General features: G+C 42.9%; 2 protein-coding genes across 3 annotated transcripts in view; one reads left to right on the top strand and one right to left on the bottom strand.

Annotated features, from left to right (window-relative positions):
• ntn1a (netrin 1a) overlaps positions 1-16,511 on the top strand; it is a 79,744-nt gene extending 63,233 nt beyond the window's left edge. For both annotated transcript variants that reach the window (XM_065959428.1, XM_065959426.1), the window contains 2 exons: positions 4,375-4,449; positions 12,464-16,511. In XM_065959428.1, coding sequence (XP_065815500.1) covers positions 4,375-4,449; positions 12,464-12,792 — 404 coding nt within the window. In that variant the 3' untranslated portion in view covers positions 12,793-16,511. The remainder of the gene's footprint in view (positions 1-4,374; positions 4,450-12,463) is intronic.
• An 806-nt stretch (positions 16,512-17,317) lies between these two features.
• Positions 17,318-24,335, bottom strand: part of stx8 (syntaxin 8) — a 46,353-nt gene continuing 39,335 nt past the window's right edge. Inside the window, exon 8 of the mRNA XM_020654155.3 lies at positions 17,318-18,070. Within this exon, the coding sequence (XP_020509811.1) occupies positions 18,006-18,070 (65 nt within the window). The 3' untranslated portion in view covers positions 17,318-18,005. The remainder of the gene's footprint in view (positions 18,071-24,335) is intronic.

The following is a 24,335-nucleotide window of genomic DNA, read 5'->3' as shown; positions in this document are numbered from 1 at the left end:
TCCAGGATAAAGCGTCTGTAAAATTAATTTTGCACCCCTTGTGATCCAGCATGCAGAACCTTCTTGTCATGTAGGGACATGTTCAGGCGTGCAGTGTCATCAGTGTGGTCAGTGGAAGCGTTGTCTCAAAACCAGAATTTCACATTTGATGCAATAAAAATCAACACTGTCCTAAACTGTTTCGATACCACGGCAACAAAAAAAAAAAGTTCTCTGCATCAAATATTGTCTGAATTCTCGTTTCAAACAGACACACTCTTTAAGTTGCACAAATACATTTCAGTAGCTAAACATTGCTGATGTTTTTAATGTCGGTTTTGCCATTTTAACCTCATTGACCCTCACAACTCGCTACATTTTCAGGAATTTTCTGTAACATGTATTTACTAGGATAAAGTCAGGGTGTAAAATGTGACCAGTTGTGTTCACACGTGCAGCTCAGCCGTTAATTTCTGGACATTTTCAGGAGTTTGTGCATGTGTAAGAACACCATTATGCACAGAAAATGGCCGTAGTATGTATGACTTTTAAGCCCGCGTCACACCTCACTCTATTCCTGAAAATTTCCTAAAATTGCCCCAAGTGAAAAGTTTGCAAGAAAGTTTGGTGAGTCAGGCTTTAGCTGTAATTCTCAGCCCTGTACAGTCCTGTATTCTGCCTGGAAGCAGCTCTAGTCAGAGAACGATTAGCTCAGAGGGCTGTACAGCACTTTGATAGAAAGGCCAAAGGTCCACCTCTCAGTTACGCACTCCTCGCTGCTCTGAAAGGCGCAGGAGACAAAGCACCGTAGTAACTACATCTACTCAGAACACCCAAAGCACATCTTAGCTCGGTGCTGGAGGACTGCTCCCACTTCCCCTGCCCGTAACGCGCGCACAAAGGGAACATTTGTCCTCACCGTAGGGGACTGCCTGGCCCTAAATGGGGATCTCGGGGTGCTCTCAGCGGGGCCCGGAGCTGCGTCTCAGGGGTACACTAATGGGGAACGAAAGGCCATCAAAGGGAAGTATCATGATGGCATCAAGGGGGGTTATGAGAAAACAAAGCTTCCTTTCCACAACTCCGAACTCCCCCCCCCCTCCCCCGTCATTTACATGGTAATCAGGCGCAGCTCATATAGACTCCTCTGTTTCTTTTACTTTGTCTATTTTTTGTTGCTCACTCTATTTACCACCAACTTTGTGGCCTTGCTTTACCAGCTTTGTGAGGCGTCCATCTCTGTTTTCTTTTCTGCTGATTTTACTTAAAACCGGGGGACCTCCTCTTCTTCTTCTTCCCCACCCCCCCCCGATAAACTTCACCCATGTCTTCTTCTTTTTTTTGTCAACCTCTCCACCCCTTCGCTCTCTACCAGTATCCACTCTCCCGCCTCCTTTTCCCTGCATTTTTTCTTGTCCTGGTGTTGCCCGGGGCAACCTCATTCAAACAGAGTATAAAGGAGAGTAAAGGCATGGAGCAAAGATCTGCCCGCAACAATGAAGTTTGTTCATATTCAGGCTTGCCTTGAAAAGCTCCGATCCTTCTTCCACTCAGCCCATCACTCTCCTCCATTACTCCTCGCTGTCCATCCATCTCCTCCTCCTTCCTTCCTTCCCTTCTTTTCCTCTTTTTCTTGTCCTTTACTCATTACAACTCGCAGCACTAACGTGTAAACCAAATCAGGACTCTGGAACCAATTTTATGCCGGTTTGGGAGAGCGCTGGAGGTGGGAGAAGAAGAAAGAAGAAAAAAAGGAGAGAACTTGTTTTTTCTTCTTTATGATATGGTCTCACGTCTCCGTGGCCCTGCGCTGTACGTGTCTGGCAGCATGACAGCGTAGCATGGGGCAAATCAGATGTATGGTTGCCTCCTTCACCTCCTGGTAATCTATCATAGAAGCTGAAGGCAGTTCCTCATGCAGAGAGAAGGGCTCGTTACAGTCTGCAACGCGTGTGTGGTCAACCCTTAAAAAGCTTCTTTGAATTCTCAAAAACACTATGATATGGTTTTCACACATTCAAAAAACTCCTGGATATTGTCAGGGTTAGCTGTATGTGTGAATGCACAACAGATCCATTTGAAAAACCACGGCTTTACTGGCACTTTTTCCTGACAGCCCCTAGTAAAAATTTCTGCAGGATGTTATGTGTAAAATCTGTATTTTGTGTCACTTCTAAATGTTTCAGTTATGAAACAGTACATTTTGCTCCGGTTATTTCCATTTCCATCTATATTGAAAAGGAAATAACCTTCAGAAGAAGGTAAAGGGGTGATAATGGATTTGAAGTGTCTAAAAATGTAAATTCTGGTTGGCGTTTTTTGTTTTGGATTTTGAAAATTAAAAAAAAATCAGAGAATCGACAAAGGCCAAGTACTTTGAGTTTTCTGTTGAATCTTTCATCACAAGAAGTTACACGGATTTACACAAGTCTTGAATGTGCAAAAGCATCGGTCAGGCATCAGTCATCAGATGGGGTGATGACTGATGCCTGACCAGTTTGAACCGTGTTCACTCACTGAAGCTGCTCCAGTAGTTTATTTTCCTCTCGTCCGTTGATGCTGTGAATATGACTTATGAGGCAACAAGCTGTCATTATAGTGTCATTATCTGCCGCTTTGACATTCAGCTTGGATTGTGATGTAAAGTTCATAGTGTGAGCGTTGTCTTCACGTCATGTCTGAGGCCTCCCAACTCTCCCCGCTCCTGGTAAAACTTAGGGCTGTGTGGGACAAATTCAGGACAACAGGGAGAGGCTGTCCTGAAATTTTCTAGAATTGTTCAGGAGTGCATGTGTGAGAACCATGTGTGTGTGTGTGTGTGTGTGTGTGTGTGTGTGTGTGTGTGTGTGTGTGTGTGTGTGTCTCCCTGCAGCAGAGCGCTGCGAGGCGATTAGGGTGACCCCTCTGCCTGCGTGAGGTATTTATTTGTTCACCCACCTCCCCTCTTAAAAAGACTCCTCTGCCTAAAGCTTCATGGATGGCTAATTTTCCCTTCCTGACCTCCCTTTGTGTGGCATTGACCCCCTTCACACCCCCTCACCCTCCACTCCCTCCAAAAAAGCTGCCAGGCCTCAGCCCCCCCACACCCCCTCCCTCCTCTTGTCTACACTGCAATAAATGCAAAAGCTTGACATGCTCCTCGCTGAGGCCTTGAAGTGATCCCGGGGTTATTTCTTTTTTTCTGGAGGTCGGGGGGGGGGGGTGACAAGCGAGGTGAGATTTGGAGGGAGTGGAGGGCGGGTGGAGTGGGAGGAGGAGGGTGGTGTGCAGAGGCCTGACACATTCCCACAGTGTGACAGGGAGTGAGTGGGTAGTGGTACCATCAGGTCCTCTCAGAGGTCCTCATGATCACATGTGGGATGTTGTGTATTATGTTGTGTGTTGTGTTTAATCTTTGGTCCTCCAAGGTGTTACTTTTCATGTTTGGGCTTTTGCCTGTATTTGGACAGGGCAGTCGATAGAGCTGGAAATCAGAGAGAGAGAGAGTCGGGTATGACATGCAGGACAGGAGGCCCCGGGTTCAAGTCCGACCAGGGCCTCCTTTCCAGCTCTAGCCTGCTTTGTGGACTTTAACCTGACCACATGTGGCATGACCTCACCTCTAGGCCATCGGCGTCCCTTACTTTGCCATTTTCATGTATTACTGTGTTGTTTATATTAATCATTGTTTATTGTTGTTGTTTACTTTTTTTACCGTCTCATTGACGACGAGTTTCACATTGAATCACGTTGTACCTGCTACAATTACATAAAGATATTCTATTCTAGTATTCACCTATAATCATAATAACTTTATTTATTTAGCATGCGCTTAAAGCAAAGAGATCAACTCAGGACAATAACAAAATAAAAATCAACAGTCAGGCAAAAGAATTACCTTTTAAAATTTGGCCTGTCAAATGATTTTTTTTAATATACAGGTTAATCAGGAATTTTCAAAAGTGAATCGAGAGTAATCACAAATTTAATCACGTTTAAAAATATGAATTGTTAGGCTTTTATTTTGAAATGTTGTAATGTACTGTCTAAAGCTGAGGAGGATAATCTACGGTGAGCCTAAAGGGACAAAATAGCATGAGATTCATTTTGATACAAAATAAATGAATACATTAATTTCAGACATTAATCCTGATTAACTAGTTAATGCAGACAGTAAATATGAGGAATCATTAGAGTCTCATTTTATTAGGATTTCCTTTACAAAGTTCTGAGAACAATATTTCAGATTTGTATTTCACTTTATTTAAAATGAGGCCTTCATGTTACAGACAAACACCTTTTTTCTTTCTACTGCCAAAATAAATTTTATCCCGTTAAAAAATAACAAATCATCCGAGTTCTTTTTTCCTCGTCCGGCCTCTTAACTTTGATTTCTCTCTCTGTTTTTTTTTCCAGACTGCGACTCTTACTGCAAGGCTTCGAAAGGCAAACTGAAGATCAACATGAAGAAGTACTGCAAGAAAGATTACGGTGAGTCAACAACGCCATCCTTTTTAACCTGAGACTTGGAATAATGTTCAGATTTACTGGAAAGCTTAAAAACATGTGTCTGATGGATGAAACATGCCGGAGATTATTTCACTGACGAGACCCGGGTTCCCGAAAACACGTTTCTCCGTCTGATTCAGGGATGTAACCAAACCCGAGTTTTAAACTTTGATACAGTTTTAATGATACTTGTTTCATTAAATGTTTCAAATGTCCTAGGCTCCCAATATCGGGTAATTTTTTCTTTATGATTAGTAAAAGTTGAAAGCAAATGTTACCTTCCCTAAGATGGCTAGGAAGGATGAGCAGAGTAAGAATAAAATAAAACCTCGGGGAAAGAAGGAGATACTGAGTGTAAGCAGATTGAAAAAAAGAGATTAATTAACCAACTGAAGGAAAAAGGTAGAACTCAAAACAAGCATCTTCCACAGAAGCCAATCTGATCTTTAAATTAAATTCACAACTGAACGAGGCAAAATACGACTATGCAGGAGCAGGAAGGCCTTCATTTCGTCGTGCTTCCTCTATGCCGCTCTTCAGGTTTCATAAAAACATCGCAATCCCAAGAAGTTGCCAATGTATTTGTGCGAGTCTCTTTTAATGGTTGGTTTAAAACGATGACTGAAGGCAGGACATTTTCTGGGGATCATTTCAACAATTTTGCGTTGTTCAACCAATCAGTATGTGTCAGAATAGAATAGAATGACTTTATTGATCCCAAACTGGGAAATTGTGGTGTTTCAGCAGCCAAAGCAAATACAACGATATAAGAATAGATACATAGTAAATAAGCACTTAAAATATAAAAAATAAGAATAAGAAGAGATTTATGAATCAAGGATTTAACTTAACATTCCTACTGGTTTAAAAAAATAAAAATAAAAATAAAATACAACATTTATTCAGGCTTGTCAACTGAATGTAAAAAAACTTGCTGGAGGTAAGAGATGTAAGTTTGCATTAAACAGTGATGACAGTGGTGAATGTGCAATAGATAGATAGATAGATAGATAGATAGATACTTTATTGATCCCAAGAGAAATTCAAATAATGATATAGAGGGTTGTCCAGAGCTGTGCAAATTCGTGGCCGTGCAATCAAAGATATACATGTTAAAGTTGGACATATATATTTATATGGACAGACTGTTGGAAGCAGTGTAATCGCTGCAACACAACCACAAATCTGTTACAGAAATCCAACATTTCTGACACTCGTTGTCGAGGAGGCATCTCACTGATGGCTCACTCCGGCTCTCTGAGCACAGAGACAAAGGATCAAACAGACGACAGCAAATCTTCAAGGAAGAAGAGCGAAGCAGACAAACAGAAGGAGAGAAAGGGCAGGATGAAGAATTAGGCTGAGGTGTGTGTGTGTGGGGGGGGGGTCTCTGAATAGGCATTTAAGACAGGGCTGGATAAAGCATAGACAGTGTGACGGACAGTGGGTGCTCTCTCAGAGATCCTCATTAAGCCAGACCACTCCCCCCCCTCCTAAAACCGACGTGTTTCTCGCTGCATTCCTGTGAGCACCCGTCCGCCACGCCATTCAAGGTGTGGATAAGACGTATGACCTCTCCCCTCTGCCCCTCCCCGAGTCCCCTCCCCTGATTGAAGTCAGGCTGCTGAAACCGGTCAACCGATCAGCCGGCATCCTGCGGCATACCTCAGCAGCTTGACGGACAGGCGCGGGCTTTGTTCTGCAGAGGATTTGGAGGAGTTAGGGGGTCGGCTTATTGACACCTCCTCTTCCAACAAGGGCCTTCCTCACTGCTGCTGGCGGGAGGAGGGAGCCGCTCAGCAACAAATGTTCAAGATTGTTTCAGTTATCTGACTGTTTTCAGAGAGTTGCAATCAAGGGGCGACCATGTGTCTTAGGAAATGAAGTGCAAAAAAGCTGCAGTTCCTGGAGTGTCCAGTAGAGGCTGGCTCCAAAGGTCGATGGAGAGCGTTTTGATTAAAGGTCACATATTCTGCCAAATACACTTCACCATGTTTCTCTAACTCTAATATGTGTCTCTAGTCCGTCTACAAACCCCCCAAAGATGAGAAAAGTCCATCCTCTCCATCTTCTGCCTGCTCCACTTTTCAGAAAATGTGTGCTCAAACAGGCCGTTTGGAGACTTTGCCTTCATGACATCACAAAGGGCAGTAGCCCCTCCCCCAGGTGGGTGACACTCCCACAGCTAGGTGTTTGTTCTGCCCTCTGAGTCTACCTTCTCACCATAAACAATAGGAGCGAGAAAGCCAGAGACACCCAAGCCCTTCCAGAGAGGGGGAGTGGTCAAACACAGTTCATTTACATATTTAAAGGTACAGACACAGAAACAGCCTGTTCTGAGCAGGGCTGAAATAGAGGGGTTTATAGACATGATCAAATACAGGATCAGAGTGGCTTTAGAACAAGAAACGTCACACACATGATTTTAGGAGCTCTAAGACTTATTTAAACTGGTTTAAGAGGATGAGAACATGTGACCTTTAATGAGCCAAAATGTCTCCAACCCAGATGCTTTTATTGTGAAATGCTGCTTGACTTAGATGAAGGTACTTTGTTCAAGGCTGTAAACTTCTTTATTTCTACTTTAAAAATGTAAATTTCTACATGGGTGTTGATAGGGATTCCTAGCTTTTGGATCAAACCTCAAGTGGACACTCGAGGAACTGCATTATTATTTTTTTCCCGTATCCACATTGGCTTCATATTTCAACACTGGAAGTTGCCGCTTGGTCGCAAAAGTCACAAAAACTCGCTCCCACAAAGTCAAAGGAGCTCCTGAGTTATGTGCTTTGCAGACGATGTTGTGTTATCTTTTTCAATATCAGGTCCATATTTTTTCGTCCAAATCCGCTGCAAGAGATGACAGACGGTTTCATCAGTGGAACATTTATGTCACACCTGAGTGATTCACACAGGCGGCATTCAGTGGAGGGTGGAGAGGTGGAGCGGTAAAAAAGAGACATGAGGATGTTGTAGTGGAGAGAAAACAATCACTCAACACGTTACTGAGTGCCCTCATGTATGTACAATCTCCCATGAGTGAAGCGAGGGGGAGGCTCACAAAGGGTTTGGCATGTGTGTGTCAGAAATGAAAAGAGAGAGGTGTGAGGGAGCCGCTGGTTCTGATGGTTTAGATATGGATGTTTCTTTTTGCACCGAGGTTAATATAGTTTATATAAATAGGATCGTTTCCCCTTTTTACAGTCAGGTTTTGGTGAAACCATGTGTCCACCATTAGTTTGAGATATTCCATCATCCCCTGTGTAATCCACTTTCCCCGTGCCTCGCCGTCAGCAGGGGGGCTTTTGTACACGAGAAGCATTAAGCCGCTTGTCATATCCATCTATAGTTTGCAGCAGCATGTTTTCGAGATTCACAACAAGCTGGAACAAGATCCCCGTAGAGTTTTGTTTTTTTTAAAAACCCACAACCAGCTCGGCGAGGCTGATCGAAAAAGAAAAGTCAAACACAATGTGGATCTACAGAATGAGTAGAGCGATGCTGTGGCTGCGGGGTCGTTGTGAAAAGAGCAGCAGGGGAGCGGGGCGCCATGCTGCGTAGAGAAACGACGCTACAAGCTTTCTGCGGTCGACATACAGACGCACATAAAGAATCACAGGAGGGAGCGGGGGGGGCAGGGAGGGAGGGGGGGATGTCTGATCTTAGAATAATCAGTGGTTAGTATAACTAGCATACTTTTCAGTGTACAGTAGTTATTCACTTAACTCAAACAGACAGAACAGAAAGAGGGGGCGGGGTCAAGGTGGTGCTGGGGTCACAGCAGGTCAAACATCAGGATGACATTTATCTACAAGCAGCATGGAGGTTAAGTTTATTGCCAATGACAGCCCAGTATAGTTGTAGTTTGGACTTTATCGTTAGGGGCCTTCAAAGTGCAGCTCTGAGGGAGGCCTCGTGTCCACCGAGAGTTTTTTTTCTGGGCAGAAAAGCACTGGCTGTGCGCACCGGAGTGTTTGCCCGTCTCTATGACAACAGTCTGTTGACAACGTCCGCTGTATGACCAACACTGCTTATATTTGGGATCGTTTTTTGCCCGATCAGACACAGAGCAAAGAGGATGTGGATACAAGACACAAATCCAAGACGGCAAAAACAGAGAATATCATACATTTGGAAAAGAGCGCCGGTGACGTCAACAGCGCCTCAAGATTTTCAAAAAAAGGCAGAGCGCTCAGAAGAAAAGACGCTGGGGCTCTCTTGCAGTGTCACCTTAACTCTCGGCATAGAATTACACTGAAGGTGAGAATAGTCAGTTGCAGTTAAGAGTGACGGTGAGACTCTTCGCTGTGCGGCCAGAGAATGAACACAAACAGCCACAGGACAAAGACAAATGAATGAATGCAGTATGTCCTGACTTTTTCTCGAGGCGGTTGCTTTCTACTGTGAACGCTCTCTACTCATTGTAAGAAAAATAGAAAAATGATGCTGGTGCCCAGAAAAAAAACGTTAGGTGGAGAATGCTTGGTGGATTCAAACCAGGAACCAGCACTAACTGCACCACCATGCAGCCCTGAATTATAATACTGTTGTGAAATTCAAAAAAGCAGGCAGTGACGGTGCAGAGACAGCCCAGCTCCCAATCATCAGCAGTCTTTTGAACTTGGGCATTCATAAAGTGTGACCACAGAGGCAGTGATTATGTAGAGGCCCAAAGGGAGAAAAACCTTAAAAGTGCTTAATGTAGGTTCTCTATTAGTGAACCATGAAGGTGAAACACAGCCAGTCACTTTAAGAGCCTGTAACTACAGGGGGAGTATAATGGAACTTGTGGTCGCTGTAATGCATATTGATACGTGCTGGGTTTGGATCAATGAGAGGAAACCTTCTTCCTCTCTCTCTCTGAGGAACAGAACCAGCTGATTCATCACGTTATATCACCCACTGTCTTCCAGCTAATAGTCCTCACTCGCCCCTAAATCACATTACAAGTCACTGAGGTCTGTCGGTAGTAATGGACATAATGCATGTGGAGCTCTGTATCACTGCTGGACCAGCGAGCAGCCTGTTCCACTGAGGATAAAAAACACTATCTGTACCACAGGTTTAGTCCATGATAATGGACCTGTCACTCTTTATTTTTCTGAATTTAATGACTTCCCTTCTATAGATTTATTCACCTTGTAGGTGTTAGCAACGGCTTTTTCTGCAGCTCGTGCTAACTTGATGACAAAATAAATATCACTAAATATCCACATCAAAGAAAGAAAATCATTTATTAAACATCTAAAAATGTATGCCTTTTAAGAGACCTTTAAAAATCACAAAAATATCCAACTTGTTTGGATGTCATCAGAAGGATTTGGTTCCAATCCAGATATGAGGCCTTTAGCATTAGCATTAGCTTACTGTTAGCATTTATTTACTTAAAGTGTTGACTTTAAAGCTCCTGTGAGATGTTTTTAGGGGCTTATAATAACAGACTAGAATGAATATTGATGCCTCTTTAGGACATACAAAAGCTAACAAGACCATCAGCATGAAGGTTGAATACTTCAAGGTGATTGTTATTGAAGCCTGAAATCGCTGCTGGGGCGGTTCGGTGTCATAACTCTTTGGCTTAACAAAACAGAAAACAGAGAAGTTATGGAAACTCTACACAGGAGCATTACTACCTGCACTCACCTGACCAAGAAATGTGTGACGATTGCAGCGTCAGTGGGTGATCTGTTTTGGATTATTAAGTTATTCAACAGGGGCATGTCCAGACTTTTTTTAAACTGGGGCACTGACTTATACTGGGAGGGCTTTAAGTGTGATGTGGGAACAAACACACAAATAAATATCAATTATTCAGCCTTACTAACATCACAGTTTTGGATTTTTGGGGTGGCACCTAGGGTGGCCAATTGGATTTCTAGGGGGGCCCATGCCACCCCTCTGGGCACGCCCCTGCTGTTCGATCATCCAGATTGAGTAAACTGACCCCGTGTGACACTGAGGCCAATCAGGCGAGCCGCCACTGTGAAAGAATCCTTCATGACTCCCAGTAAGGGTCAGAACTCACCGTGAGCCCCTCACCACACCGTGCCCTGTGGGGTTTTAACTGCCAACTCTACTCTTGTTGTTTCTGAGGACAGAGCGGCCCGATGATTGAATAGTGGTCACAGTTGGAAAAAGAGGCAGCGAGGCCTGGCAGGAAAAAAGAGTCTTTCCTTCCATTGTGACAGAGATGTTTGAGCGCGGTGGTTACGCCGCGATGAAAACCTGATGCAGCAAATTGGAGCGAAGCACGAGCTCTCATTAGAATAATAAAAATAGCTGCATGTCTTCATAAAGGAGAGCGGTGGTTAGTTCTCATAACAAGTCTTATTTAACTGCATCGATAAATAAATAATGACTGGACGGTTTCAGGGGGAAAGGGATTGTTAAAAGTGAAAGTTTTGGCACAGAAGACCAGGAGTATTTGGATCACGGCGGCAGGGCATGGAAAGACTAAAACGAAAAGGTGAATGCACCGCGGGACACTCGTTTAACCTTCTAAAAATAAAGTATATGTTGAGATCGCTGTGCTGTAGACGTACTTTGTGAAAAGAATAACCATAGAGTCCAAACTTGAAGCAAAGCAGCGTGTAATCCTGATAAGAAACGCTTTACCTGACCACGATCTGATGTGGTTACCTCGATATGTTTACTTTAAAGAGGACATATTATAGCACTTTTCCACCTTTTCAAACAGTCCCCTGTGGTCTAAATGAAACATCTGTGCTGTGCTGTGGTCAAAATATAACATGAATCAAACACCAGAGGAGGTTTGTGACCCTGTATAAACCAGCTCTCTCTCTATAAACGCTCCATTTTGGTGTGTGTGTCTCTTTAAATGTAATGACTCCCCCCCCCCCCCCGAGTTTTCCCCGTAGACATCACTCCTCTGTAGAGAGAATAAAAATGGAGGACCTGCGCAAAAGTTTCGTTCTAGTCGAGTCCATGGGTGGAGGTATCAGGGGAGGGGAGAGTTTTTTTTTTTTTTTCCCAGAATCCCACTGTGACATCACAAGGAGAGCACATTTGAAACAGAGCATTTTTCTCTGTGTTCTAAGACTTATGCAGACCACAAACAAAGGACTGGATGGGTTTATTTCACATGTTGTGGGTCAGTAGACTCTCAGGTTACCCAAAAAAATGTTCAAAAACACTTTTCATAATATGTCCCCTTTAAGTTACCATGACAACAAACTTTAACAAACAGTGTTTAGAAACAGTAGAGGTGGTCATTACAAAACGCTCTGAAGATAGCATTGTGCTGGAGTGCATGCTTTTGTTTTTTCTGTGATGTGATGTTAGTGTTTTGTTCTTCTTAACCTGGAGTTTGAGATGTGCTGCCTTCAGTAATTTTTTGCCCAGATAAGAGGGGGCGCTACTTTGTCCACGGGGGTGCAAACGCTTTAAATGTGCAGAGTTTTTCTCCACAGGATGCTTTTGAATGACTTGCTGATTAATGGACTTCTCCTGTAATGTGTAACATACTGTAAACATTGTGCACGCTTCAAGGCTCAGCTCAGGATGATAGGTTTAGCTTTAGTCCTAGAGATTGTCTCTGTTGTCGAGCATCATGAGGGAAAAGTTCGATTTTGCAGAGAATTTTTTTTTTCTCATGACCCCAAAATTTACAGCAGTCCTGAAGGTCAACTGTTGAAACATTTCTCTTAATGCAACAAATATTTGTGTCCTTGCAATGTTGTGTTTTATCTGTTTTTTTATTTATTAGTACTTTGAAGGCAGATAAATGAGTGCACGTTTCATGTACGGTCTTCCACAGATCTGCTCGTCTTTGTTATTGGCAGCATGTGAGCACACTAGCGTTAGCATTTAGCTCAAACACCGCTGGGCCTCATTACAGCCTCATAAAGTTGTAAGAATGGCTGCAGACTCTTTGTTAATAAAAAATCACCTCCTGCCGAGACGCTGATTGCACATCGGTGGAATGTCGTAAATCTCTCATGAAGTGATAATGTGTCATCTCTGTTGTCTACTGCAGCCGTCCAGGTCCACATCCTGAAGGCGGACAAAGCCGCCGAGTGGTGGAAGTTCACCGTCAACATCATCTCCGTGTACAAGCAAGGCGAGAGCCGCATCCGCCGCGGCGACCAGTTCCTGTGGGTCCGCGCCAAGGACGTGGCCTGCAAGTGTCCCAAGATCAAGCCGGGGAAGAAGTACCTGCTGCTGGGGAACGACGAGGACTCCCCCGGGCAGAGTGGCGTGGTGGCAGACAAAGGCAGCTTGGTTATCCAGTGGAGGGACACGTGGGCGCGCAGGCTCAGGAAGTTCCAGCAGCGCGAGAAGAAAGGCAAGTGCAAGAAGCCATAGACGATGGGGAGGGGGGGGGGGAACATGGAGAGGAGAGCTGAGCGGGTCGTTTGAAAAAAAAAAAAAAAATTGGAAAAGAGGCAGGCGGAGCACCACGGACAGACAAGAGACTGTTTATGTCGCTGCTTTTTTTTGTGTAGAAGCATGAAGAGAATTATTTAGGATGTTTTTTTCTAGTGAACTTTTGTTGAAGGAGCTCACCCTGCAGATTTGGTGTGATGGTTTTTATTTTACTCTGAGATCTGTCTCTCTCGTGGATTTTTGCCGAATTTGCACCTATTACCAGCATATAAAGTTATCTGTGTTCCTTTTATCTCCGTATGACAGCATTATATTTTGTACATTGTTGATTTCATGGACGTTTACTGCTGGTTCTAAAAATGACACAGAACAAAAAAAAACAAAAAAAAAGCCACTTCTAAGCCGCTGCAGGTTATTTAACCTGTGTGGGTTTCAGTCACGAGTCCTTCTTTAAGAATTGTGCCATAAAACCTTTTTTTTTTTTTGTAAGCCACATGAATGCACAGCACATTTATCTACATATTACTTCCATCATTTCCCCTTTTCTTACAAAACCAGGTACATCAGTGACTCAAGAAACATAAAACATGTCGTCCTACATTTAAGATTTTTACAATCGAAGAATTTCATGATGTCAGGAGAGACTTAAAGATAAATCTGTCGCTTTACCCCCCCTCCCTGAATAATCTCTGGTTTGCTTAAATCATCTGTTGGGCCCTTTTCTGTCTTTACTGGTTGGATTCTACTGGTTCTGTATTTCCTACAAAGCTGCATGTGAACGCTTCACATCTGATCCTGTTATGTCCAGTTAGCCGACCACTAGTGATGCTCCAGATTCTGAAGTTTTATATAAATGAGTTGCAGTGATTTACGGAGAACAGGCTGCAGTAAAAATCACAACCTTTGCATTTACAAAACCCACATTTTTACAAAAATTGGATTTCCAAAAACGCACTGATTTACTGAGTTACTGATATGTTTTATTTTCTATTTAACAAACCCTGCAGGATCTTTTAGCCCTAAAGAAGGAGAAAGGCTAACATTATCGATTTATATTTAACAAAATAAAACCACAGAACATCTTTTCTTGGATCACTAATATGCAGAAAAAATAATATGGCCTCTTTAGTTTTTTTTTGTTTTTAATGAATTTGATCCACATTTAAGTGAGAATATTTCCAGGAAAATTCACAGAAGACCAATTGTGTTTGGGCTTTTATTGTGGCGGGTCGTGCTGTGTGGGTGAAAGTACAGCATGAAGATGTGCACACGGTATTTCACAAGAGCATCAATGCAGACTTTGGTGTCGATGTAAACATTTTTCTTTTCTACCAGCTCGTGAAAACAAATATTTGAAGACAGTAAATGACGACAGATTAATCCTGAAAGAGAAATATCTGTCACTGACGACGCAGTGCATGGAAACGTTAGTCCTTTGCACCTAAATACATTTGCCTTAAGTGATTCATGTGCTCCAGTTCTTCCCTTGGATCCGCTCTGAGAGAAGGAGTCCACTGAAATATGTTAAAAAGCTTAAGGTCCGCCTCTGAGAGCAACGACCTCCATTTTTGGAGAGTTTCCTTCTGCCTTGTTAACAAAAATAGAGTTTAGCTCACTGAATGATAATTTTGATGTCAATAAAAGAATAAGAGAAAAAAGAAACCTGAACAACAAAGCGTACATGTTCTCAAAGGAGGATGAAATTTAAAGTTACTTCCTTTCCTCTTCTTTACTTTTCAAAATAAAACTGCAACACACACATCTCAGTGTCAAGAGGCAAAAAAGAAGGCTGTCACCATCTCTCCTCTTCCCTTGAACAGTAGACATATTTTCTTTGCAGTTTCTTTAAGTGAATCCAACGTGTGTGCTTTGAGTTATGTTAAAATCCACCCCACAGATTCTTACATCTTTAGTTTTCATCGATGTTTGAATGCAGATTGTAAGAGGAGGGATTAGCATCGGAATCAGAAGACGACGAGGATGTCCTTACCTCGTGCTGCAGCGGTGAATCCGTCATGAAAAAGCTCACACACTTATCATGATCGTGTGTTTTTCTGGAGTCCACCTCTTCTCGTTTTCCATCTCTATAAAATCAGATCCAACGGTCCAATGAGGGAGCATTTAAATACAGTCCCAGTCCACACACACACACACACACACACACACACACACACACACTCTTTTGCAAACACAATGCATGACTGTACATTCTCTTTAAAGAAGGGACACTCAGGAGCTGCAGTGTCCCCTTTGACCTGTCACATTCATTCTCTTCACCTCCACACTCGCACAGGGACAAACGGGCTGAATTGCAATCGCTTGGTGCTGCTCGATTCAAACCACATCGCTCGTTTTTTTATTTAGTGTGAAGTTTCAGTTTGGATTCCTCTGGAGGGATGCGTGTAGAAAAACACAGCTCAGGTTTGTAAAAATAAATAAACGGGGATTCCTTTCAGTCCATGTCAACACACGTGTTCGATGTTCTACAGGATTTTATTCAGTGTGAGTGATAGTAACTCGAAAGGTATTTTTTAACAAATGGTTTTCATCTAGTGGATCTCTACGGAAGCCCTGACTGGACATACATCGGTACATTTCAATAATCTCTGTGTTCCCGTGATAACGATTTCTAGACATCAGCTGTCACACGATTCATCACGATCAAACGCTAAAATACAAAAATTAATTGCGATTAATTACATTTTTTTCATTTCAAAAACAGTTTTTGTCATGCTTTTATTTTGTATTTTGTTTTAAGCTAAGAGAACTGTACTTCCTGTTAAGTTAAAAACCTGCTTTTATTTTGAAAGAAAATAATAAATGTTTGGATGCATGTCCCTTTAGGGCTTCCTTACAACTTCCTTCATTTAAATGACAATAATTTCTGATTTCTGATGGATCGATTTCACCAGAGTTCAACTGTTAAAAAAAAAAAAAAGGAAAAAAAAAAGAAGAAGATAATCTGTGTCGGGTTAGACGACGTCCATAAGAATGTTACGTGCTTCGCCAGCATCACTGATGACATCATCGTACACACTATGATCACATGATCACATGTTCCTGCCTTCATGTCTCACTCCGCACCACAACTGTCCATGTCAGTGTTTCTGTTTGGCTCAAAGTCGTCTGTAACCTTTAGAGTCCGTGGAGCCTCATGCTGTAAATGTGACATCCTGTGTCCTCAGCGATGGTTTGACGAGCTTCCTGATGAACCGCCACACACACACACACACACACACACACACACACACACACACACACACACACACACACACACACACACACACACACACACACACACACACACACACACACACACACACACACACACACACACACACACACACACACACACACACACACACACACACACACACACACACCTGTCAAAGCGTGTTGCTTTGTGTTCATACTATGAATTGTAAATGTTGTTTAGTTGTCACCATTGCCAAGACTTTTTGCAATGTTGTTTTACAATGCGTACTAATATATTATGGTTATTATATATGAATATATTTAATGACACAAGACATTGTGGATTTTATTGTCTTTTTTCAACTCTATTTTTTTTTTGTATTTTGTTTGTGCTCGTTTTAGATTGTTGCCATTAAAGAAGGAAATAATAACTACTGAACACACCAACCTGGTAGAACTAAATTCTGATTTTCAGTTCAAATAAACTCTTGTTACATTCAAAATCCTAAAGCGTCTGTTTTTATTTAATCCGTTTTTTGATTATGTGAGTGTTATGAGTTTGCAAGGAGTTTGTGGATGCGCCTGATCTGTTTCAAATTAGCCGCACGCACACGTCAAGCTGGACGGAATAGAACGACCCGGACAGGAAGTCAGAAAAAGGAAACTCACAGAACGTCCAGTCAATTTCAAAATAAATGTTACAATTCACTTAGCAGATGCTTTTATCCAAAGGATGAATATCAGAGAGTTAGTACAACACTAATTAATTCATACACTACCACTGAAGCAGAGGGAGTAATGCAGGGTTAAGTGTCTTGCCCAAGGACACATTGGACATGTTGCTCAGCTGGGGATTGAACCCTTGACCTTCTGGTTGAGAGGTGATGACTCTACCAACTGAGCCAGGGCCACCCATAAAATAAAACATGATATATGGACTTCAGATAATTGGTTATAAGATAAGAAAATTTCCACCCTCCTAGAAATACGTCTGAAGGAGACACCCACCTGGGGGAGGGGCTACTGCCCTTTGTGATGTCACTCAGGGAGAATCTCCAAACGGCCTGTTTGAGCACATATTTTCTGAAAAGTGGAGCAGGCAAAAGACAGAGAAGATGGACTTTTCTCATCATTGGGGGGGTTTGTAGACGGACTAGAGACACATATTAGAGTCAGAGGAACATGGTGAAAATGATTTAGCATAACATGTGACCTTTAAAAAATGCACCCAACCAAACATCATGACACTAAACGGTACGATTCTGCAGAGTAAGGCCGGAGCGTTGAAGCAGACAGACAGGAGCCCGGGGACTTTTAACTAGAAATGATCTTTATTAGAAATTACGAGCCGAGCTGATTTACAACGAAGGACAAGAGAGCCATGTTAGTCACACAGCCGAGCTGCTTGTTTTGGCTGAGAGCTGTTCTATAAACTCTGTAAAATCTGAAGACAAATGATAACATTACAGCTGCTACAGTAATGCATGAGCAAATAGAAGTGAGTGTGAGTATTGCAAAGCTTGCAGAATGACTGTTGGCAGGGTGAGCCTCAGACAGACCACAGTCAGACTTATGAGGGGAACGCTCCTGCTGCCTGCGGGAGGTCCTACTCCTGGGTCAACATTCACCACAGTCCAGGATCAGAGGGGTTTAAAAAACCTCCAAACAGTTTGACTAATTCATACATTTTCAGTTTAATGACACCTATAAAGAAGACAGTTTACACAGAAGTTATTTCTTTGCCTTTCACCCAAATGATTGTTGATGTCACCAGGCACATGGTACCGTGCCGCTAAAGGAGTTTTTTCACATCGCCTCTGTCGGGAAATCATTCACAACCTTTGTGTCTCAATGTGAAGAGAGAGAATGGGAAATAAAAACCCGACTAGAGATCGGGATTAAAAGAATGTCTGTACATGTGCACGAGGTTTAAAAGTAGGATTCTGCAACCAAAGTGTAGGGATTGCCGTGTCCACGACCGCCGCTGTCCTCTTCAGCTACACGGGCCACACAGCGATCACGATGATGGCTATAAGGAGCAGGACGATCACGACCATCATACCTGAGGGAGGAGAGGAAGAGAGAACAGGTGTCAAGAACGATAGCTGGATAAATCATTCTGTCATGATGCACAAATGATCACTGAAGCTTCAGTGTTTATCCAGCTCTGCATGGGTCTGTAAACCTTTCTGTGTTCTAACCTCTCTCCATTTTTCAAAAGCATCTCCAATATTGATCCTAGTTTGAGCACGTTTCTGCTCGTGGAGCTTATTAGAAACATGCAGAGGCTTTTTAGGTCGGGTACAATCACTTCTATCTGAACCACTTCTCTTGACCTCTTCCATCGCTGCAACACCTGTTGACCTGATAACTGCTCTCATATCTGACAAACTGAGGGGCGCCTTAAAACCGCCTACCTGCTCTGGTCCAAACAAATCCAGAGCATTCAGGAGCAGAATCTAAAGTTAGAAGGAGGACATACTGGCTGCTGCATTGTTGTCAGAGAAGCCAGCACTTCAACAGAGCATGTTTCCTTAATGTCTGATCAGATAGTAAGATACCTTTATCATCTCAGTCAGTAGATATTTTACTGATTGGTCCTTTAACTCTGAAAACGTAGCTGTTGAGCTGCTGAGGAGTTTGAACCTGATGTGAGACAGACTCATAGAGGAGGAGGAGGAGGAGGAGGAGGAGGAGGAGAGAGGAGGAGGGAGAGGAGGATGAGGAAGAGGAGGAAGAGAGGAGGGTGAGGAAGAGGAGGAGGATGAGGGAGAGGAGGGTGAGGAAGAGGAGGAGAGAGGAGGAGGAGGAGGAGAGAGGAGGAGGAGGAGGAGGAGGAAGAGGAGGAGGAGAGAGGAGGAGAAGAGGGAGGAGGAGGAGAGAGGAAGAGAAGGAGAGAGGAGTAGGAGGAGGAGGGAGGAGTAGGAGGAGGAGGAGGAGGAGGATGAGGGAGAGGAGGATGAGGAAGAGGAGGAAGAGAGGAGGGTGAGGAAGAGGAGGAGGAAGAGGATGAGGGAGAGGAGGGTGAGGAAGAGGAAGAGGAGGAGAGAGGAGGAGGAGGAGAGAGGAGGAGGAGGAGGAGGAGAGAGGATGGAGAGAAGAGAAGAGGAGGAGAAGAGGGAGGAGGAGGAGAGAGGAAGAGAAGGAGAGAGGAGTAGGACGAGGAGGGAGGAGGAGGAGAGAGGAGGAGGAGGAGGAGGAAGAGGAAGAGGAGGAGGGGGAGGGGCTCAGAGCAGACACAGGGGAATACACTTGGAAGAGTTAAGGAGCCTGCATACCTCACGATGAGTTTTCAAAGGCCTTGATCTAACGAGGGTCCCGAGTGAGTTTGCCCTCACAGCATATCACCGTTTTTTCTCCTGATGACTTAATGCAGTTTACATGCGTTGAACAGCCACAGACGCTTTATTGCTGCAGATCGCACCCTGTGATAGGCATGTGTTTCTGATTGTGCTCCGAGAGGATAATCATTGTTTTTCACTGATACCATGGAAGCGGAGAAAAAAAAAATGTGCAAACGCTCACTCACACTTCATCAAAGCGCTAAACCCCCAGGACCTGAAAATATTACACTTTTTATTGTAGCCACCACCCAGGGAAAAAAAAAAAGTGTGTAAAATCCACTACAGGAATTCTGGTCCTTCGTAAAAAAGATGAATGTCTTTCGGGAACTTTACCATCACTTTTTATTGAATATGAATCATTTAAATAGCTGACGGAATCTGGTTTGATGCAGCTTATTAACTAAAGCCACAAACAAACTGATTCCTTAGATGGTTTCTGGAGAGTAGAGTTTACAAGAACTAAAACTTTATCTGCTTGGCTTTTCACCTCACTATCATTATTTTCTCTCCTTTGTTGCTACGTCCAGGTCAGTCGTATTTACAGATGGAACCGATCTGATCTTATATCAGTATCGGGTCTGATATCGATGTAATTTACATATTAGATATCGGACAGAGGAAAGCCGATCCACGTCACTGTCTGTTACTTTCTAATGCTTTGTTTCTGCAATGTTCAACACTTTGGATCAACTATGTTGTGTTTAAAGTGCTATATAAACAAAATTAAGTTGAGGAAATATGGTTGGACACTTTAAACATTCTCAACCCGCACAGTCTCACTTTGAAGACGTTCAGACCGAACTGGAAAGAAGTGTCCACAAATCGTCTCCATGACGACGTTCGGACGAGATGCAACAGCTCCTTCTATGTGTTAAAAAGTAAAATTCTTACACTTCAGTTTGAGAGATTTAACTTGAAAAACCTGCTTCCTGTTTGTATGTGAAGACAGTACAATGCAATGCCAGGTTTACTACAGCTTTGTGTAGCCTCACACACGACACGAATATCGGAACCAGTATCGGTACTTAAAAATAGGAGCTCAGTGCATCTCTAGTCATAATCACTGGTTTGAATCACGTCCAATCGCTGAATTGTATCCTCTCCTAAACTCACCTGTGTGCTTTCATTGGGAGGAGGAAACACACTAGCTCCTCGACCCAAAAAACCTCACGAGTCAACCGAAACAAATCAAATCCAGTCAGAGGACATAGTCTCTGCAGACATGTATGGAGGCCCAGAAGGGATAATTGAGCAGCATTACTTTTGTATAAATCTATATTTGATTTTGTTTTAGAAAGAGCTTCTGACTCTGGCTTTAAAAAGTTGTTGGTTTGATTCACTAAAGTCTGACAATCATTACAGGTTGAGTTGGTACTAATAAACTATCCTTATGAGAAATATACGAGAGCAGCAATGGTTTATTGTGCGCATCGTAAACACTTGCATGCCTGTCAGATTTGGTTATCGCTCATGTAGTGTTTATATTCTATGACTTTTACCACCAAATATGCCACACACTCGTGAGATATGGAAGACTTTCTCCAAGGACGAAACCATACACCCCCCCCCTCCCCCCCCCCCCTTCTTCTAGGAGTGATGATTTCAAACAACTGCATATCAGGCCGGTCCCCCTCTCACTGACTCGAGCAGTCCATTGTTATTAAGCACAGCGCTGGTATTTTCCCTCAGCCTTTCACTTTGGGTTTACATTTCTCTCATTCTTTGGCTCTCTCCGCCCGCGCACTCCTCCGCCGCCTAATTGGTCGTCTTTCCCACAGGGGAAGAGAAGGGGGCCGAGATATAAGCCATGCTGAACTAATTGCTTGCGGTGGTCGTGGTGGTGCGGCGGTCTGATGAAATGTGCGGCTGATGCTGGTTTGCTCTGCCAGGATGTGGCTTTAGAGGGTCCAGATGTCTCTTTTTTTTACCACTTTGGCTCCTTGTGTCCTGACTGTCATCTATCGTTTTTGGAGAAATTCATGGCTAAATATGTCTTTCTCTGATTATTTTTTAATCTTATAGGATCCTAGTACATGCAGGTTTTGGTTTGTCGAGTGGCTTTTTGACTGGAGCCTCAAGTTTGGAATTTGCCCCCCCAACCATGTTGGTTTTCTGGAAGTGAAGTGACCATATTTTGACCAAATGGTGGAGAGGAAGAGTAGTGTTGGGCTGGCATATGCACGAGTAAACATACATTGTATTTGGGGTTGTAGCAGACTGGATTTGAAGAGAGAGTAAACATGCAAACTCACCAATTTTCTTGTTTGAATCTGTCATGAAAAAGGGGCGGCTGAAGGAAACATACCAGATACCTTTAAGGGTGTTTTCATACCTAACAGTTTTGGGGTTTCATCAAAACAAACTCGAGTCCATTTGCCAAATTATAGTGCACTGCTGTGAAATCTGACAGTTGAACCCTAATGGACCAAACAACCGTACCAAGCCGATTGACAAAGATAGGTCTCGGTCTGCTTTTTGGTGAAATTTGTTTGTTTGTAGTAAGAACATGAACCGACCTCCATCCAACATAACTGCGGTAAGCATTGCACATTTTTGGATGGCCGCGCAGTGTATCATGGGTAGGATTATAAGCCTTTTGCCACCACAACAGCAGCACAATGAATCTTGGATGGACGGTGGACTCATGAGGATATGTGGTTGCTCATAGAGATTTGGTCGGATGACTGTTTAAACTCACAACTTTCGACAAACACAAGAACACAAAAATGTGCCTACAATGATAAATACCAACAACATAAAAAACGATAACCAGCCCCAACATTAATCTGTGATGTTGTCTGTCCATTTTGAAATTGGAACTAGTTTTTGTTTACTTTCAGGATTTTTCCATCAAGAAATCTGGACCAATCAGAGAGCATTTTGTTTGCACATCACACATTTTGGTCCCCAAGTGATCTCAGACCAAACTTGAGGTAATTATGCAACGATGTAACATAGTGGTCCTTGATTGAGACCGGAGAAAACAAACCATCGGTGTGAAAACGCCCTAAAATAACTGGAAAGTTTGCCATAGAAACAAAAACTGTTCCAGGTTGTAAACATCTTTAATCCTGCCTTGAAGTTGGGTGTTTTAATATGGTGCCTAATGGGGATTGAGTTTCTTTGGGAGCTGTGGCCACTCTTGAATTCTCAGGATTTCTCAGGACTGCTCAGTGTACACAGGGCATTTCCTCCTGATAACTTACACATGTGAGTATATAATATAAATGTCAAAGTAGAAACACACGTTAGAAGAGCGTTTTTGATGTCTCTTTAAAAAGCCCCAAATTTAAAGCAAATACACACAAGTTTCCAGCAATTATCTTTGTTTGAGTGTAAAAGATACCAAAGCAGCACCCAGCCCACTTTACATCCAAACATCAGAATTTCATTCAAACTTCTGCCAGCAACAATAGCAGTAGAGGCCGAGCTGTAAAACATGTGCATATGTTAGTGTGGTGAAAAACTCTCACACCCCCTAATGTCAAATAACAGTCAGTCATGAAGCCATGTTAGATCCCCCGAGCTGACCCTGACCCTCCTGCCCGCCTCAGTAACCAAACAAGCCTCTCCTGACCCTTCAGATTCCCAAAGAGACTAATGACAATAATGTCGTTTGCTTGCCAGATAGATTAGGCCTGTGCTGTGACACTGATGCGGAGGGAGATAGTTGGTGTCTGCTGATAGACTGACCACCCAGGAGTTTTTTTTTTGGGGGGGGGGCAGAGTCTGGGTTCATCCCATTTTAGCAATTTTCAGACACATCAGTAAGACAAATCATAGAGAAAAGGAATAATTGGTGAGAGCCTGGGACAGACCAAGACAACCTCTGAACCTCCGTCTTTTGGGACCACAAAAGGCGAGGAGGGTGACCTTTGAAGAAAAAGGAGTTTTATGTTAACAAGGTTAGTGTGACGCTGGTCAGTTTTCTCCCATCCAATGGTCCCTGAAGCTCACAAACATTCCCAAGTTCTCAAAGTGTCTTACAGATGTCTCATTCCTAGATCACAGCAAAGAAAAAGATTGAGTCCTTAAATTGGTCCGAGGATTGTAGTACCATAATTTCCTAGTTTGGGATCAATAAAGTAATTCTATTCTATTCTATTCTATTCGAGTACGAGATCTCAAAGAAGTCTCAATATGATCCAAAGAATAGAAAACACCTGGACCTTAAATATGTGAGCACATAAAACATATCACTACTGTACCATAATTAGACTCAGAGAGTTAATTCAGGGGATGTAGGAGATATGAGGCTTGCTCAAATTAAAGGATTTTTTTAGGTCTCTACTCGTCACTGAAGACAATGGATTGTTTGGACTGTTTGGATTGTTTTTTTCCTTTTCTTCAATCCCCTCCTTCACTCCAGGGGAAGTGAGATTGATTACACCTATAGCCCATGTTGCACTGATTACAGAGCTACCTCTCTGATTGGCTCACGTGGACAGGTAACTTAATGTGTTGGAGATCAGCAGACTGGTTGATTGTGTGTCACTTTTAAGAAGGCTGTGAGGAGAGACAGTTTTTCTTTTTGCCTAACTTCTCCTGTGTTTATGTGATAGAGAGAGTAGCTGTGGTTCAATACAGCGAATACAGCAAATCTGTACCGGAACGTTGCCAATGTATTTGTGCAATTCAAACAGTATGGAGAAGGCTGCTTGCAGCTTTTTGCAAAAAAATAAACAAAGTAATTACCCAATATTTTTGGCCTATATTTATTCTGTTGTGTTTTTGGGTCAGTTAAAGTTATTGATATCTATGATTTAATAGTACTGTCTTGAAATTTACAATTCTGGTATTGTGGGGACGCTGGTAACCCGGTGGTCAGTGCCCCCATGTACAGAGGATGTGGTCCTCCAAGTGGGCGGCCTGGGTTTGAATCTGTGACTCCTTTTCCCGCAAGTCATCCCCTCCTCTCTCTCCCCTATTTCATGCTCTATCCACTGTCCTATCTCTAAATAAAGGCATAAAAAGACCCAAAAT

This window comes from Labrus bergylta, chromosome 1 (genome assembly GCF_963930695.1).
Source record: "Labrus bergylta chromosome 1, fLabBer1.1, whole genome shotgun sequence".
NCBI classification, from domain to species: domain Eukaryota; kingdom Metazoa; phylum Chordata; class Actinopteri; order Labriformes; family Labridae; genus Labrus; species Labrus bergylta.
Note: the sequence above shows the minus strand (reverse complement) of the source record. Positions and strands in the feature narration are given on the sequence as shown.